Source organism: Ischnura elegans, chromosome 1 (genome assembly GCF_921293095.1).
Source record: "Ischnura elegans chromosome 1, ioIscEleg1.1, whole genome shotgun sequence".
Classification (NCBI taxonomy): domain Eukaryota; kingdom Metazoa; phylum Arthropoda; class Insecta; order Odonata; family Coenagrionidae; genus Ischnura; species Ischnura elegans.
Genome location: NC_060246.1, coordinates 165,038,825 through 165,052,936, shown reverse-complemented (window position 1 = coordinate 165,052,936; position 14,112 = coordinate 165,038,825). Strand labels below are relative to the sequence as shown.

The 14,112-nt window shown below is 39.8% G+C and overlaps 2 protein-coding genes across 2 annotated transcripts in view; one reads left to right on the top strand and one right to left on the bottom strand.

Annotated features, from left to right (window-relative positions):
* LOC124173153 (protein Red) overlaps positions 1-13,257 on the top strand; it is a 34,695-nt gene extending 21,438 nt beyond the window's left edge. Inside the window, exon 13 of the mRNA XM_046552668.1 lies at positions 13,159-13,257. Coding sequence (XP_046408624.1) covers positions 13,159-13,189 — 31 coding nt within the window. The 3' untranslated portion in view covers positions 13,190-13,257. The remainder of the gene's footprint in view (positions 1-13,158) is intronic.
* A 258-nt stretch (positions 13,258-13,515) lies between these two features.
* On the bottom strand, positions 13,516-13,939 carry LOC124173168 (60S ribosomal protein L34-like). Its single transcript, XM_046552671.1, has one exon. It carries the CDS (start codon positions 13,929-13,931, stop codon positions 13,581-13,583), a length of 351 nt encoding a protein of 116 aa, XP_046408627.1. The 5' UTR covers positions 13,932-13,939; the 3' UTR covers positions 13,516-13,580.
* Positions 13,940-14,112: the final 173 nt, after the last annotated feature.

Genomic DNA, 14,112 nt, shown 5'->3' with positions numbered 1-14,112 from the left:
GTGTTGGTATGCTGGAACGGGAAGATTCGCAGCAGTGACCAAACCACAGCCTCTCCACCGGAAACCCTTCATAAACACTCGATCAACTATGAAGGAACCTCGCTAAGGCTGCTTCCGTTGAATAAAATCACACCCAATCACTCGTTTGACTCTGAAGGAACCTTCGCGAGGGTTTTGGGTGGGGCTCGCTTTGGGGGGCCTTGGTGCATGAACCACCAAAGGACCACCTTCGATCTTCGCAAGCCATCACCAGTTAGATATTTGGTGACATGACAATTGAATCTATATAAAAAAATAGAAACTTCTGGTAAGAGGCTATGTTTTCAAGAAAAAAATCAAAGGATAGGTACAGCCTCTGTCCACGTTTCTTGGCCAGTTGAAGCTAAGTAGGCTTATACTTCAAGATAGTGGAAAATTATTCAGGGTCACCATGAGCACTTTGTTTGACCAATGAAATGTTTCGCTAAACAACGGAGATAAAATTATAGGTACTACTGCGGCAAAAGTGCCTATTTTATCACATGTTTCCCTGAAGGAACTGTGTGAGGAACATGAGGCATTTTAAGCCCAGGTATCCAAGCAGTTAGGAGGAGGATCTGCCCAGATAGATACAGTCTCTGTCCTCGTGGAGTTGAAGGGAAATCACCTTAATTTTGTTCAAGCCAGTGTACAAGCTCATTCAATACCAGCTTCAAACGTGGATTGCGATAGTTTTTTCTCAAAAAAGAAATGTTTCAACATATCTGCGGGCATGTATTAAACCAGAAAACTTACAAGGGGAGACCACGTACCTTGCTCCACCTTTTTCAATGCCGTATTTTTTATGGCATTCGGAATGGCGAACACATGTCTGAACTGATAGTGGTTCCATTGAATGGACCTTAGTTTGGCTGTAATTAATTAATTTCCGAGTGGTATTTTAAACAAGCGATATATAACCCCAAAATAGTGCCATCCTTCCAACAAGGTCCGTTGGTCTAGTGGCGAGTGTGTCCGGCTCTCACCTGGGGGCCACAGGTTTGATACTTCGTCACGACAATATATTTTGTAGTTTTCATTTTGATCATATGGTGATAAGTTTTTCACTAATGTTAATTGCAGCAAGCATAGGCATGAGAAAATTTTTTTATCATCACAACAGCGTTTAGGTATTTAAAGCAGAGTCATTTCAGTGCGGAGATATGAGGACTACACTAGCAAGGTTTGTCGTGTGCTAAAATGTTAATTTTTTGTATTGCTTATATTGATCAACTTCCAGATAAAATATAAAAACCACTTCTTTTCTCCGGGAACTCTCTCCGTCTTCTCCTTGTGTGTCGTCACCTCGAGCCCCAAGTGTGTTTGGTCCGCCTCGTTAGTCCTAAGCATCCTAAGCGAAGGGGCTATTTGCTTCACTCTGCATTTATTTTTTAAATTTTTTTTCTGGACGGTAATCAACGGAGATAAGATTCCTTCTAACGGTCAGCGTATTCCAGGACCCCTTCGAGATATTTTCTCGTCTCTTGATGGAGCTTCGAAACCATGTGCTTCAGTCCACTAGAGTTCATTCATGTTGTGTGGTGTTCTTTCAGGCAGTGTGTTGAAATTCTCATCAGGTGTACTTCCTGTGCGTGGTATTTTTATTTATAATTGGGGATCCTACGAAATGGGAATAGTATTGAAAGGCAAAAAAGAGACTCGGAAGTCTGGTTGTGTGTTAGGTTATAATAAATTCATTGGTGGGGTGAATTTCAAGGACCTGTTATTGCATTCGTACCTAATGGAAAGAAAACGCCATTACAAGTGATGTATGAAGATATTTAGGAGGCTATTGAATGCCGCAGTCCTAAATTCATATGTTGTTCACAGGAAAAATACGTATATAAAATTGACTTATCATTTTGCATGCCATTGGTCGAGGTAATATTTTTGAAATATCCAACTTCATACGAACTGTTTGGACATGGCCGTGACTCCTTACACAATTTAGTACCAAGACTCATAGAAATACATTTCCTAAGGACAATAGGGAACTTGCATATATTTCAGATATAATCAAGAACCCCAAAATTATATAAAAATATATGTTTGCATACCTCGGTGAAAGTTTTTTTAATTATTTTATGACGTGGTTTGCGATATTTAATGCATCAAAGTTCACGAGAATTTTGAAATACAAGTGAAAATCGAAAACGCCTGATGATTGGCTGGTAGAAAAGTGACATCATAATTCAGTACGAGGAGGCACGGCCATAGTAGAGTTTGTATTCTTGAATACAAGGGACGGCGTGGTTATGATTCATTTCTTGAGGTGCAGACGTATCGCAGTTGTTCATTGTGACTTCAGGAATATTATTTGATCTATTTTTTCTTCATTGAAAGCGATAGATTGCGGAAAGATGAAGGAATATGGCTATTCTTAGGCTGATCCTAGCAAGCTTCCTGTTACTGATTCCATCATGATATCAGGGTATTTTAGAGAAACTGTAGACTTCGTCGGCGCCGAAAGTCGATGCCGAGAAATGGAAAGGTAGCTGATGTGCATCTGAAATGTTTTATAGTTCATAACAAAGTGAGACTTGCATGTAATATTGGCGAAAGCGTATACTCATGTGAAATGTGTATTCTTTTGGCAGTCCGGTAGAGAGCCTTATGGTGAACTTATTTTCCACCTAAAAGCTGTCAATGATACTTTCAACTTAAAAATACCTTTGGGAGCTTTCTCACAATATATCTGAAACCTACTCTAAAGACGAGCTCATCGTCATTGCGATCGGTTGTCACTTAAAAATTCCGTATCGGAAATCCTAGAGGGATGACCTTCGACGATGACCGTGATCACCTGCACTCTCACTATCAATGGAACCCGTGGTGTAAATATCATCCCAATCCAATTTCTATTTGGTTTTAACTGGGGAAAGAGCAACATATGAAAGAACTGCACATTCTTTGGGCAACTTTGAGTTTGACTTTCTCTCAAACACCCTGTTTCCCCTGTGGTGCACATCAGTCCTACTTTTTACAATGGCCTGACAACCTTTAAATGGATCCTTGGTTTATCCTGACAACCAACTAAATGGAAATTGCTGATCCACAGATATCTTCTTCTTATCTCCATAGTTTCCAAATCAAGGGCCGCGGAACATTCCTCTTGGGACTCAACTTTTTTTTGAAAAGCAAGCAACGGCGTGGAATAAAATCAAAGAATGCTGCGGTTCATTTTTTGTGACCACCTCTGGATTCCATTCTTTTTCCATTTACAACTTCCCTTACAATGCGTCTCCTATACAATCTCACAGCAGCTGCTTGTTTACCCGGCGCGGCCCCGTTTGGCAACATATTATACCATTAAAGAGTTGATTAACATTCACAAATATCAATATTTTCTTAGATTATGGATCACAAAAAATTACAAATTAATTGAAAGTGTTTCTATCAGTTTTATTTTTTCTTTCGGGGTAAACTATAGGACAAGATAATGTTCGAATATTTTCATTAATTTATAACAAAATATAAGTTCCAAAAATGCCCAAAAGCCATTTTATTAATCTGCACTGATGAGTGTAAATTATTGTGGAAGATGAATGTTGTAGACGTAGTAGTTTTCCCTAGGTTGAGTTACAAAGTTCATGAAGTTGACAAAATGGCTAATTTTACGGTGCGTGAAGTCATTTCTTGCACTGCGGTGTGTCTACATTTTTGATTTTTTTGTAAAAAAATAAATCAGAATTTAGGATAAAATTTTCTTTAAAATGACGTATAATTCATTATTATAGCATGCAGTGAAGCAGGATATAAATTTGCAAAGTACAGCGGCACAACATTTTGACGCCAACAGCCAAGAAAACAGCTTTTTCTTCTGTTGAAGAAAACGCTGTCTTCTTGGCTGGCAGTCGAATGCATGAGGATCAACGTTGCTCTTTTCATATTTCCGCCCTTGATTTTAAACATCATGGAATTTTCTATGTCCTCCCGTAACTGAAATTGAACAAGTGCCATAAATAATTCGAGTCCATTGTACCCATCGAGAAACAAGTATCTCGATTTTTGTTGAGAAGTTGAGTTTTTATTCTACGGCGGCCGAACTATAGAAAAATCTCAGTTTCAAGTTATTCGTAATGAAACACTGACTTGCAATTTTCCACAAAAATAAAATTTAATTCGACTCGAGTTTTGATGTTACTACATCATTTTCAAGGTACATTCAAAATGATGTAGTAACATCGAAACTCGAGTCGAATTAAAATTTTATTTTTGTGGAAAATTGCAAGTCAGTGTTTCATTATGAATCAATTCCACTCCATCTCGCTTGATTCCTCGAATTTCAAGTTATTCAGTCGATGAAATATGGAAATATTATTTATATTAAAGTTATCTTCGCTCACATAGCACATGGGTTTATCATTCCGTTTATTATACTCTTATTTTTCCGTACCGCTCATCCCGACAGACGGCATGCATCGAGGCTTTTCTTCTAATTTCCTCCGTGGGAATGCAGACGAAAATTTTTTCTGGGGTGTTATTGCACAGAGGAACAATGCACCACTTGTAATTTTTCCTTATTTCAGCCATGTTTTCCTTTAAACGCAACGTGGCACTTCCAAACCTGCAGCTACGATGTTACTGGGCTTGGATCTTGAGCTCCTACTGAATTATGACGTCACGGCGTGAGAGTAGTGGGGGCAGTATTTTTTAGCCCGTGAAACTCGGGGGACTTTTGGGAGTCATTTTCTAGTGTATAAACTTAATTTTAAGCGGAAAAAAGTATATTGCGGTACTAAGTGTTTACTGTAGTGTATCAGCATACTGTCTATAAAAAGTATGCAATTTCCCTATTCCTGCAGCTGGGAAGAAATCAAAGTCTCTAAGGAGGTTTGCAGTTTGTGCCTAATATGGGAAATGAAGAGACTTCGTGTACTGGTGTGAAAAATGTGCAGTGGGATAATGTTTGGATTGTGAAGAAAGATCTGAGGTTTTCCCGGCGTATGCTGATGTTGAAGTTTATTCGGGATTGCCACCGGATAAGGTTCTCCATCTCTGTCGACGTTTCGATGGCCGAGTCGTCCATCGTCATCAGGGCTTGTCTTTGCGTTGGGTGATCCCAGTTATATAGTATGGGCTCCAGGTCAGGTGACTCGTGATTGGTCCGCCTTTTCCCGCCTTTTTTCCCGGGCTTCGCTGACATATTTAAGCGCCGGTTTCCAGGAATTGCTTAGGGCGTAACCAGCATCACGGTTCATGGTGTTAGTCGTCGTCCGAATTAAAATAGCTTCCTTGGTCAGCCTTTCCCAGAATCTGTCCACACGGCACAGGACCTTCGTGTTCTCCCAGCAAATGGCATGGTCGCGTGATATACTGTGCTCAGCCACGGCGGATTTTTCGGGTTGGCCGAGCCTGAAATGCCGCTGGTGTTCCTTCATCCTGGTGGCGATAGTCCTTCCTGTCTCACCGACATACACCTGGCCGCATTCGCATGGAATCTGGTAGACCCCTGGTGTCATGAGGCCGCAGGGATCCTTGGCCGTCACTAGTTGGTTTCTAAGTTTTGCAGGTGGGCAATAATAGGTTTTAATATCATGCCTCTTGAGTATTCTAGCTATTTTGCATGAGACGGTCGAGACGAAAGGTAGGCCAGCAAATGCTATTGGTTTTTCTCCTTCTTCTTTGGTGGCGGTGTTGTGGTTGGTGAAGGAAATGTCTCTTCCGTTGTGGCCATTCTGCCGGAAGGTCTTCTTCAGATGAAGTAACTCCTTGGGGAGACTCTCTGAGTCACAAATTGATTTGGCCCGATGGATAAGGGTGGACATGACTGCTGCCTTATTTTAATTCGGACGACGACTGACACCATGAACCGTGATGCTGGTTACGCCCTAAGCAATTCCTGGAAACCGGCGCTTAAATATGTCAGCGAAGCCCGGGAAAAAAGGCGGACCAATCACGAGTCACCTGACCTGGAGCCCATACTATATAACTGGGATCACCCAACGCAAAGACAAGCCCTGATGACGATGGACGACTCGGCCATCGAAACGTCGGCAGAGATGGAGAACCTTATCCGGCGGCAATCCCGAATAAACTTCAACAATGTTTGGATTGCTTCAAATCATGTCACATAAAGCAGATTTTCTAAGGTAAAATCATTTGAATATTCACATATTGACGTTTGAAACATTAGCACGTGATTACCTAGATATGAAATGATACGGTAATAATAGAACAAAGTAAGAGAAATGGGCGATGTGATAAATTTTCAAGTAGGCGAAATGGGTAATACTATTGAAAGTATCCAATCTGGTATGAAATTTTCGACCCCAAATAACTAAAATACATCATGTAATTGTATTTTTTAAATGTATGGAATGTTATGGATATCGCAGATTATTCGAAACCAAATTTAAATGTTTCAAATCTGCAAATTTATTCATTAGTTCATGGAAGGAGATACTTAAAACAATAAATATTTTTTCAAATCGTTCGAAAAATTATTATGTACATAGTAGTGCATTATATTACGCAAGTTTAAGAAAAATTTCTACGATACTGATCATATATATCATGAAAGATATAAATTATTGAATGATAGTATGCCAAAAAGGCGAAGTCATTTAAATCTCATCCGGCCTCTGGGATGGGATTTAATTAAATAACCTTGAGGGGTTAATGCACAATATTTTGTGGAAAAAATGTGAAATTATTTCAGTTTTTTATTTAAGCATGATGAAAGTCCTCTTCTCATAGGTTGACAAAAATTTTTGGTATGGTGTGAAATGAACAGTTTGGTTAAGTACCAGTGTGTAAATAAGTAAGCAGTGACTGTCCCTTGGATCAGCTAGTTCTGTACTTAGTCACATGAGGTGAGATGGTACTACAATCGGATAAACTTTGTTTAGCTACAATTTAAAGCTCTTTACTTTGTATTAACTAACAATTTACTTATAATCTGGATAATTTAATGATAGGTTGAGAAAAGTGTCTGACTAAAGGGGCATAATGGAGCTTGAAAAAAATCTTGCATTTTGTAGGAGGGTTGAGGGAGGTAAATTGTGTATAAATTTAAAAATGGCAGTGGCAACAATGGATATTAATTTTGGAGGAAATATGAATAATAAGTTATTAGTAATCACTATGAATGTTTTGCATTAGTTTTTTGTTGCAAAATTCGGAAAGTGGATAAAAATAAATAATTAGTTGGTTGATTCATAATGTACTATTGTTTTAAAAAGTTCTTAACTTTTGTAATTATGTTTATATTTATTCAAATTAATTAATTTTTTTGTTTTCGGGGGAATGGGTGGCTCACCCATTCAACACTCCCACATATTCGCTCCTGACGAATGGCATAATACATAAACAGCCCCTATAATACATTTCCAGTTTCTCATTTCCTCCTACCATTTAGACTACAGCCCAGTAACTTGGCAAAGTCAAACACGTTGGGATACTCTCTTTCACATGGCACATGCATTTTGAACCATGTGTTTCGATAGGGTATGTGCCGATAAGCTACTATTACTTTCAGAAAACAATGAGCACATTATGAGTAACCATTACATTTTTGAAAATTACTACCAACCTCTGGAAATAAATACCTTCTTGTTTTGTGCATTGCACTGTCGCTATATTTAAGGATAAACTATCTAATTTCCTGAGTTTAGCTTATGTTTTGACATTTTTATGATATGAACCTGGAGCGATAGCATTCCTGCCTTGGCACAGCAATCGAATGACTGAGGGTCAGTGGCTGGAATGTCACCTAATTAGTTGGGAAGTTTAAAGAAGAGCTAATATTTCTGTACCATGTGGCATGCAATTTTTCTCCATTGAAATTTTAGAAAAATAACTCATGCAAGCCAGTATTATCATTTTGAATACATATGTCGCGGAGTTACAGGCACGGCTGACAAATATTTCCCATTCTCAATATATCCCGATAAAATAGTGTCACCACTCATCTATACATCGATCAGAGGTATTTTTGATCTGAAAAAGTACCCCTGTAGGCCATAATGCCAAAAACTGTCACAATTTTTGATTATTGTAAAGTCTGTAAGTTACTGCTTTAATATGAACACCTTTTTCTTGCAACTCCTGTTTATGAAATTCAAGCTCTGTGAGAAACTTTACACACTACCATTATTATTTGTATTGTAGCTTTTACTCAACTATTTTTACCACTTTTACTCTTATCGGATTTAAGTAAATGAAAGGTCGTAGCACTTTTCCACAAGACTTTTTTTATTCGTACAACGCGTTTCGGCTCACTGAGCCATCATCTGGTACAAGACGCTTGAACACATGTGAAGATCCCTTTTATACCCTTGAGAGAGGAGAGTATTGGAGAAGGAGAGGATTTGACATCTTTGAGGATGGGGGGGGGGGGTGGGAACGGGTGTACAGAGTATAGACAATGGGGAAAGATACAACTACGGGATGTGGAGAACCCACGTTGGAGGGAGGGTTCTGGTCATAACTGTAAAATGACGACACGTGCGGAAGACCATAGCAAAACAGGAGGAGGGGGTGTTGAGAAGAGTGAAAAAAAGGGGGGGGGCTTAGGGTAAAAAGAGGCCGCGTGTCTTTTGAAAGTGAGAGGAGTAAGTAGCGACGCAGGAAAAAAAGGCGGGGTGAGGAGTCCCTTTGGGTTAGCTGAGAAGGAGTGAAAGTTAGCGGGGGTACAAGGGGGGGGAAATTGCCAGCAATAGAAAATGGTCAAATGCGTAGAGAGGATGGGCGGACGGGAAACACCCCGTGGATGTTGGGGCACTTAAGGCGTGGGTGAGGAAAGAATTTCACCATTTGTTTTGGTGAAGGGTATCTTTAGGAGAGGGGAGTGGGTGAAAAACACTTGCTCATTCATAAGCTGTGAATTTCAATAGTGAACTGTCTAATATCAAGTCAATTGCAGTTTCAAACGGCTATAGTGTAAACATCATTACCAAAATGCTTCAAAGAAAGTTAAAAACGCGAGCTATTTCACAGCTTTGCTCCCTTCCCCTCATCACTGAGAAATCCAAAAAATGGTGCCGGCTATTGTTTGTAGGGGATCTTTCAAATAGGCTTGCTCGCAAATTCCCCAAAAATAAATTCAATGTCTCTTTTTATAACCCCCACACTCTTGGTAAAGTTTTGTGCCGCAACAAAGACAAAATAGATTCAATCAATCAATCTGGCATTTACAAGGTTAATTGTGAGTCATGCAACATGTGTTACATCGGTCAAACAGGCAGAAGTTTCATTACCAGAATGAAAGAACATAGAAGGTGCTGGAAAAATGGAGATGAAACGTCACTTCTCGCTAAACACCTTCTTCAGACCTTACATTATTGTAATTTTAAACCTGAAATTCTACATTTAGAAAGTAAGGGTACAAGACTGGATGTTTTTGAGCAATTCGAAATTGTACAAAGTGATTTGAATACGCTCATGAATGAGCAAGTGTTTTTCACCCACTCCCCTCTCCTAAAGATACCCTTCACCAAAACAAATGGTGAAATTCTTTCCTCACCCACGCCTTAAGTGCCCCAACATCCACGGGGTGTTTCACGTCCGCCCATCCTCTCTACGCATTTGACCATTTTCTATTGCTGGCAATTTCCCCCCCCTTGTACCCCCGCTAACTTTCACTCCTTCTCAGCTAACCCAAAGGGACTCCTCACCCCGCCTTTTTTTCCTGCGTCGCTACTTACTCCTCTCACTTTCAAAAGACACGCGGCCTCTTTTTACCCTAAGCCCCCCCCCCCCATTTTTTCACTCTTCTCAACACCCCCTCCTCCTGTTTTGCTATGGTCTTCCGCACGTGTCGTCATTTTACAGTTATGACCAGAACCCTCCCTCCAACGTGGGTTCTCCACATCCCGTAGTTGTATCTTTCCCCATTGTCTATACTCTGTACACCCGTTCCCACCCCCCCCCCCCATCCTCAAAGATGTCAAATCCTCTCCTTCTCCAATACTCTCCTCTCTCAAGGGTATAAAAGGGATCTTCACATGTGTTCAAGCGTCTTGTACCAGATGATGGCTCAGTGAGCCGAAACGCGTTGTACGAATTAAAAAAGTCTTGTGGAAAAGTGCTACGACCTTTCATTTACTCAAATATGTCTAACTTCCACCAATTGAAGCCTGAATCTGTTGATCTTATCGGATTATCGACTCACTTTGGTCACGACCTATATTTTGGATATATCTCATAGTATTTTTGTAACTATCAATCAAAATTAGGTAGGATAAGTAATACGAATCATTTCACGTCTCTTATATGATTCTTAACTGTTTTCAATTGAGAAATACTCAGGTATATTTTATATTCTTATATAAAATATTCGGAGGTTAAGCATGAGAATTGTGATTTTAGCTCTTACCATGATTTTGACACTCCTTTCCCACAAGTTTACATACTTACAATTTTTCAGGGTCCCTAACTGTCAATGATTTTCCTTATGGTGTTTTAAAAAAATGACTCGAGATGATTCAAATGGTTTCTCACTGCATTCATTCTTTGTTGATTGACTATAGTTTTGCAGGTCCAAAGCGCTCACTGTATGTAACAAGAGCCATGTCATGCAGGCACGTGTGTGGGTGCAATGTGTAATAAACCCAGAGTGAAATTGGCCATGGAAGAATCAGTTAGCTTAGTCAGGATTTGATGTGAACTTGGATTGTTGGGGAGATGGCTTGGTGGTGTAATTGATGACTATTAATTTGGAGATCCAGGTCAGCCAAGCCACATGATTTATTCATGGCAAATTTATCCCTTAGTGTACAATCCGTGTTTCTTCTCTTCACTCCCTATTTTCCCTGTAGTATATGTTCCAAAATTGATGGTGCTAATTTAGATAAAAATGGATCTTTTTGCCAAAACGTAATGGTTCTAGGTGTGGCACTAGCTAGCATGTGGTTAACGCTTTGAGACCGAGCATCATCAATAGATGATGGGCGACTATGCTACTAAAAATATTTCGGATCTGGGGAAAAAGTTAAATTTTTTACCATCAGGCTGAAAGTGTTAAGGTAGTCAAGCTTTCCTTTTTTTTATGAAGGAGGACGTTAAGTATTGTGGTGCACTGTGGTCCTTCTAGGTTTTTGGAGGGAGCTCGTAAAACTATAATTGGGCGCGTCACTAAAATGAAGGTAGCATGCGTAATAAATAACTAAAGACATCCATAAAATGATGGATGAGTGCCAATTGCTGAAATTCTTGGGCAGGTTCCCACGGCAATGCTCAAGATCAGTCCAGGATTCTGAGCTCTCCAGCTGCATATGTTGACTGAAAGAGGAAGCAGTGTATATTGTCATTTTACTGTCGTCTTTGAAGAACCTGTAGAGATCGAAAGTGAGAAGCCTATTTTGTTTTTAATGTAATGGCTAAGAAGAGCTGCAACTATCCTTAGCCGATTGGAGAAGCCATGGAAATCATGTAGATTGAAAACTGTAACAAGTGAATGGCTGCCCAATTAGCTACGCATGGTAGAGAGTGTAAATCAGCGGAAGGATAACCAGCTTTGTAAAAGGTGGCAAACTAACTAGGCTTCTCACCTCAGACCAGAGGGATGGCTTTCAAAACTGTTGTCTCCTTAAGTCAACATACACAGGGGTAGAACTCACAATGCTACACTCCGTGATGGTCTTTCACAGTTCATACCAATGTTCTGATTTCAATTTTATTGACTTAGCATCAGTAGAAAAGTTGTAATTTTAAAGGATTTAAGGAAAAAAAAGCCGTGAGGTATAAATCTACGTACTGACCCTGAAGACACTTCAAGAAGTGAAAGGGACGGAAATGTGGAATTGCCACTCAATATTGAATTTTCCCTAGTTAAGTCTTATCGTACAGAGATGACTTTTCCCTGACCATGGAGTTTCGTTGATAGAGAATACTTTGCAATAAAGGGTCAAGACCACAACCACTTTTGTAAGATTTCACTTTTTCCCGGCGTATGATGGCGGTGAATTCTTCTCGGGTTTCCATCCGGGTGAGCTCCATCTCCATCGCTGCCGACGTTTCGATAGAATCCTTTTCTATCGTCATCAGGGCCGATGATGCCAGTAGGAAAGTGCCAGGTTTATATATCCTCGGTCATTATGTTGGGTCGTTCTGATTGGCGGCACTCTTTCTCTGCCAATCAGAACGACCCAACATAACGACCGAGGATATATAAACCTGGCACTTTCCTACTGGCATCATCGGCCCTGATGACGATAGAAAAGGATTCTATCGAAACGTCGGCAGCGATGGAGATGGAGCTCACCCGGATGGAAACCCGAGAAGAATTCACCACAACCACTTTTGGTTGAACACCTTCAATACACCAACAATTGGTCCAGTGAAAACAATGGAAGAGACTTCAGACTGAAGTCTCCTTAAAGAATGAAATGCGAACTATTTCAGAAATAAGGAACATGAGTTTTTGTTGCCAGATTGTAAAATAAGTGAATTCTGTGGCCACCCTAGTGCAGCTCGATCCACTGTTAGGGCATGTATGGCTGAGCACCACAACTGACTCACACCTTAGTCAAAACAAGAACAATTGGTTTCGTGATCCGTTGACAGCTTCATGAGGGTCTATAGCTATGTAACTGGTTAATTAACATTTGGCTTTTAATGGTCGTTAAACCTCTACCATGGACATGAAGTACATAATCGAAGTCGAGTAAAGGTTGGCTGAACCCACAGGTAGGATGCATCACAGCTGTTAAAGGTTTAATTGCATATTACATTTGACTTGCACGAGGTCACATAAATTTACATGTAATTACGGAGAATGGTAATTGCACTAATCAAGTCGCAAACTTTCTTGCAGTTCGTGAGGTACCATGTCTAATTTTGCCGTAATGCATTCGCACACTTAATTGTGATTATTATTTAAGTGTTATAAGGCCTCGTAGGAGTTCGAACTCATTCCACGATTAACGCCCCGAATTCTGTTCTCTCTCCCAATAATTAAATTTGATAAAATTTCACTCCACGCCTTAATGGTGTCGGAGTTCGTTCAAGAGAGACCATGTTGAAATCTTTTATCAATTCCAATGATATAGTAACCTATTATTTTAAGTTTGCAAATTCTTCACTTTTATTATTAAGGCTAACATTGAACAAGCTCATGGATACGAATAGGTGGATTCTTAACCCAATCTGCAGTTATACATACTACTTTTCTCACTTGGATTTTTATGTTTATTTCAGGGAGCCGGACTTCAAGGTACCAAGATACTGAGATGTGAATCAACTTTAAGTGTTTGTTTTGTAAACTAGGCTACTTTCAAATAAAATAGTGCACAAATACCCGTGTTGTCATTACGCCCTTAATACATATTTTAAATTCAACTCATAACGAATATGACTAGTCGAAGAATATCAGGATCCGAGAAATAATGTATCACTTATCCAGACACTAGCCTACCAAATATTCAGGTTGGAGCTCTAGTCTGAGGCAGGTAATAATCACTTCCTCAACGTGGTCCCTGGCGCCAATCGAACTCCGGCCATTAATTCATCAAGATTTAACATAAAGCAAAGGAGGTAATTGAACGAACAATAAAATTTGATTTTAACCTTTAGTTTTATTAAATGAGTAGATAGATAGCATTTTTGAGTTTACACGAAAGTTATTTCTCAGCCTTCCCCTTCACCTTCTGGGCTTTAAGAACTTTAACCACTATCTTCTGCTCTTCAATTAAAAACGCACGAACAATCCTCTCCTTGACACATTTGTGGCAGAGGACTCCACCGTATGACCTCCGGACGGTCTTCTTCCTTCGGCTCATTCGTGAGCGCTCCATTGATCGTGCTGGCTGGATACCTCGCAACTTGTCTTTGCAGTGGCCACATCTTGGTATGGTTTTGGGCTTCTTCAAGTACTGATAAACAAGCCGACCACCAGGAGTTCGCACTATCCGCCGGCGATTACTTTTAGTGTTGTAAGACAACCTCCTCCGGTATACGAGACGCTGCACCATTGTGACTTCTAGTACAAGATGGAGAAAGCGGTTAGAAACTTGGCTTCAATAATAAGTTATGGGGGGCATATGCATACAAAATTGATTGAGTAATCAAATAAACGTTATTGAAAATAAAACCTACCTTTTTCACAAGTGTAACAACACTATTATACACTAAAGTCAGGAATAACAACACGTG

Bases quoted from the DNA above. Each gene is read 5' to 3' on its own strand.
- LOC124173168 (XM_046552671.1), bottom strand. From the start codon at position 13,931: ATGGTGCAGCGTCTCGTATACCGGAGGAGGTTGTCTTACAACACTAAA.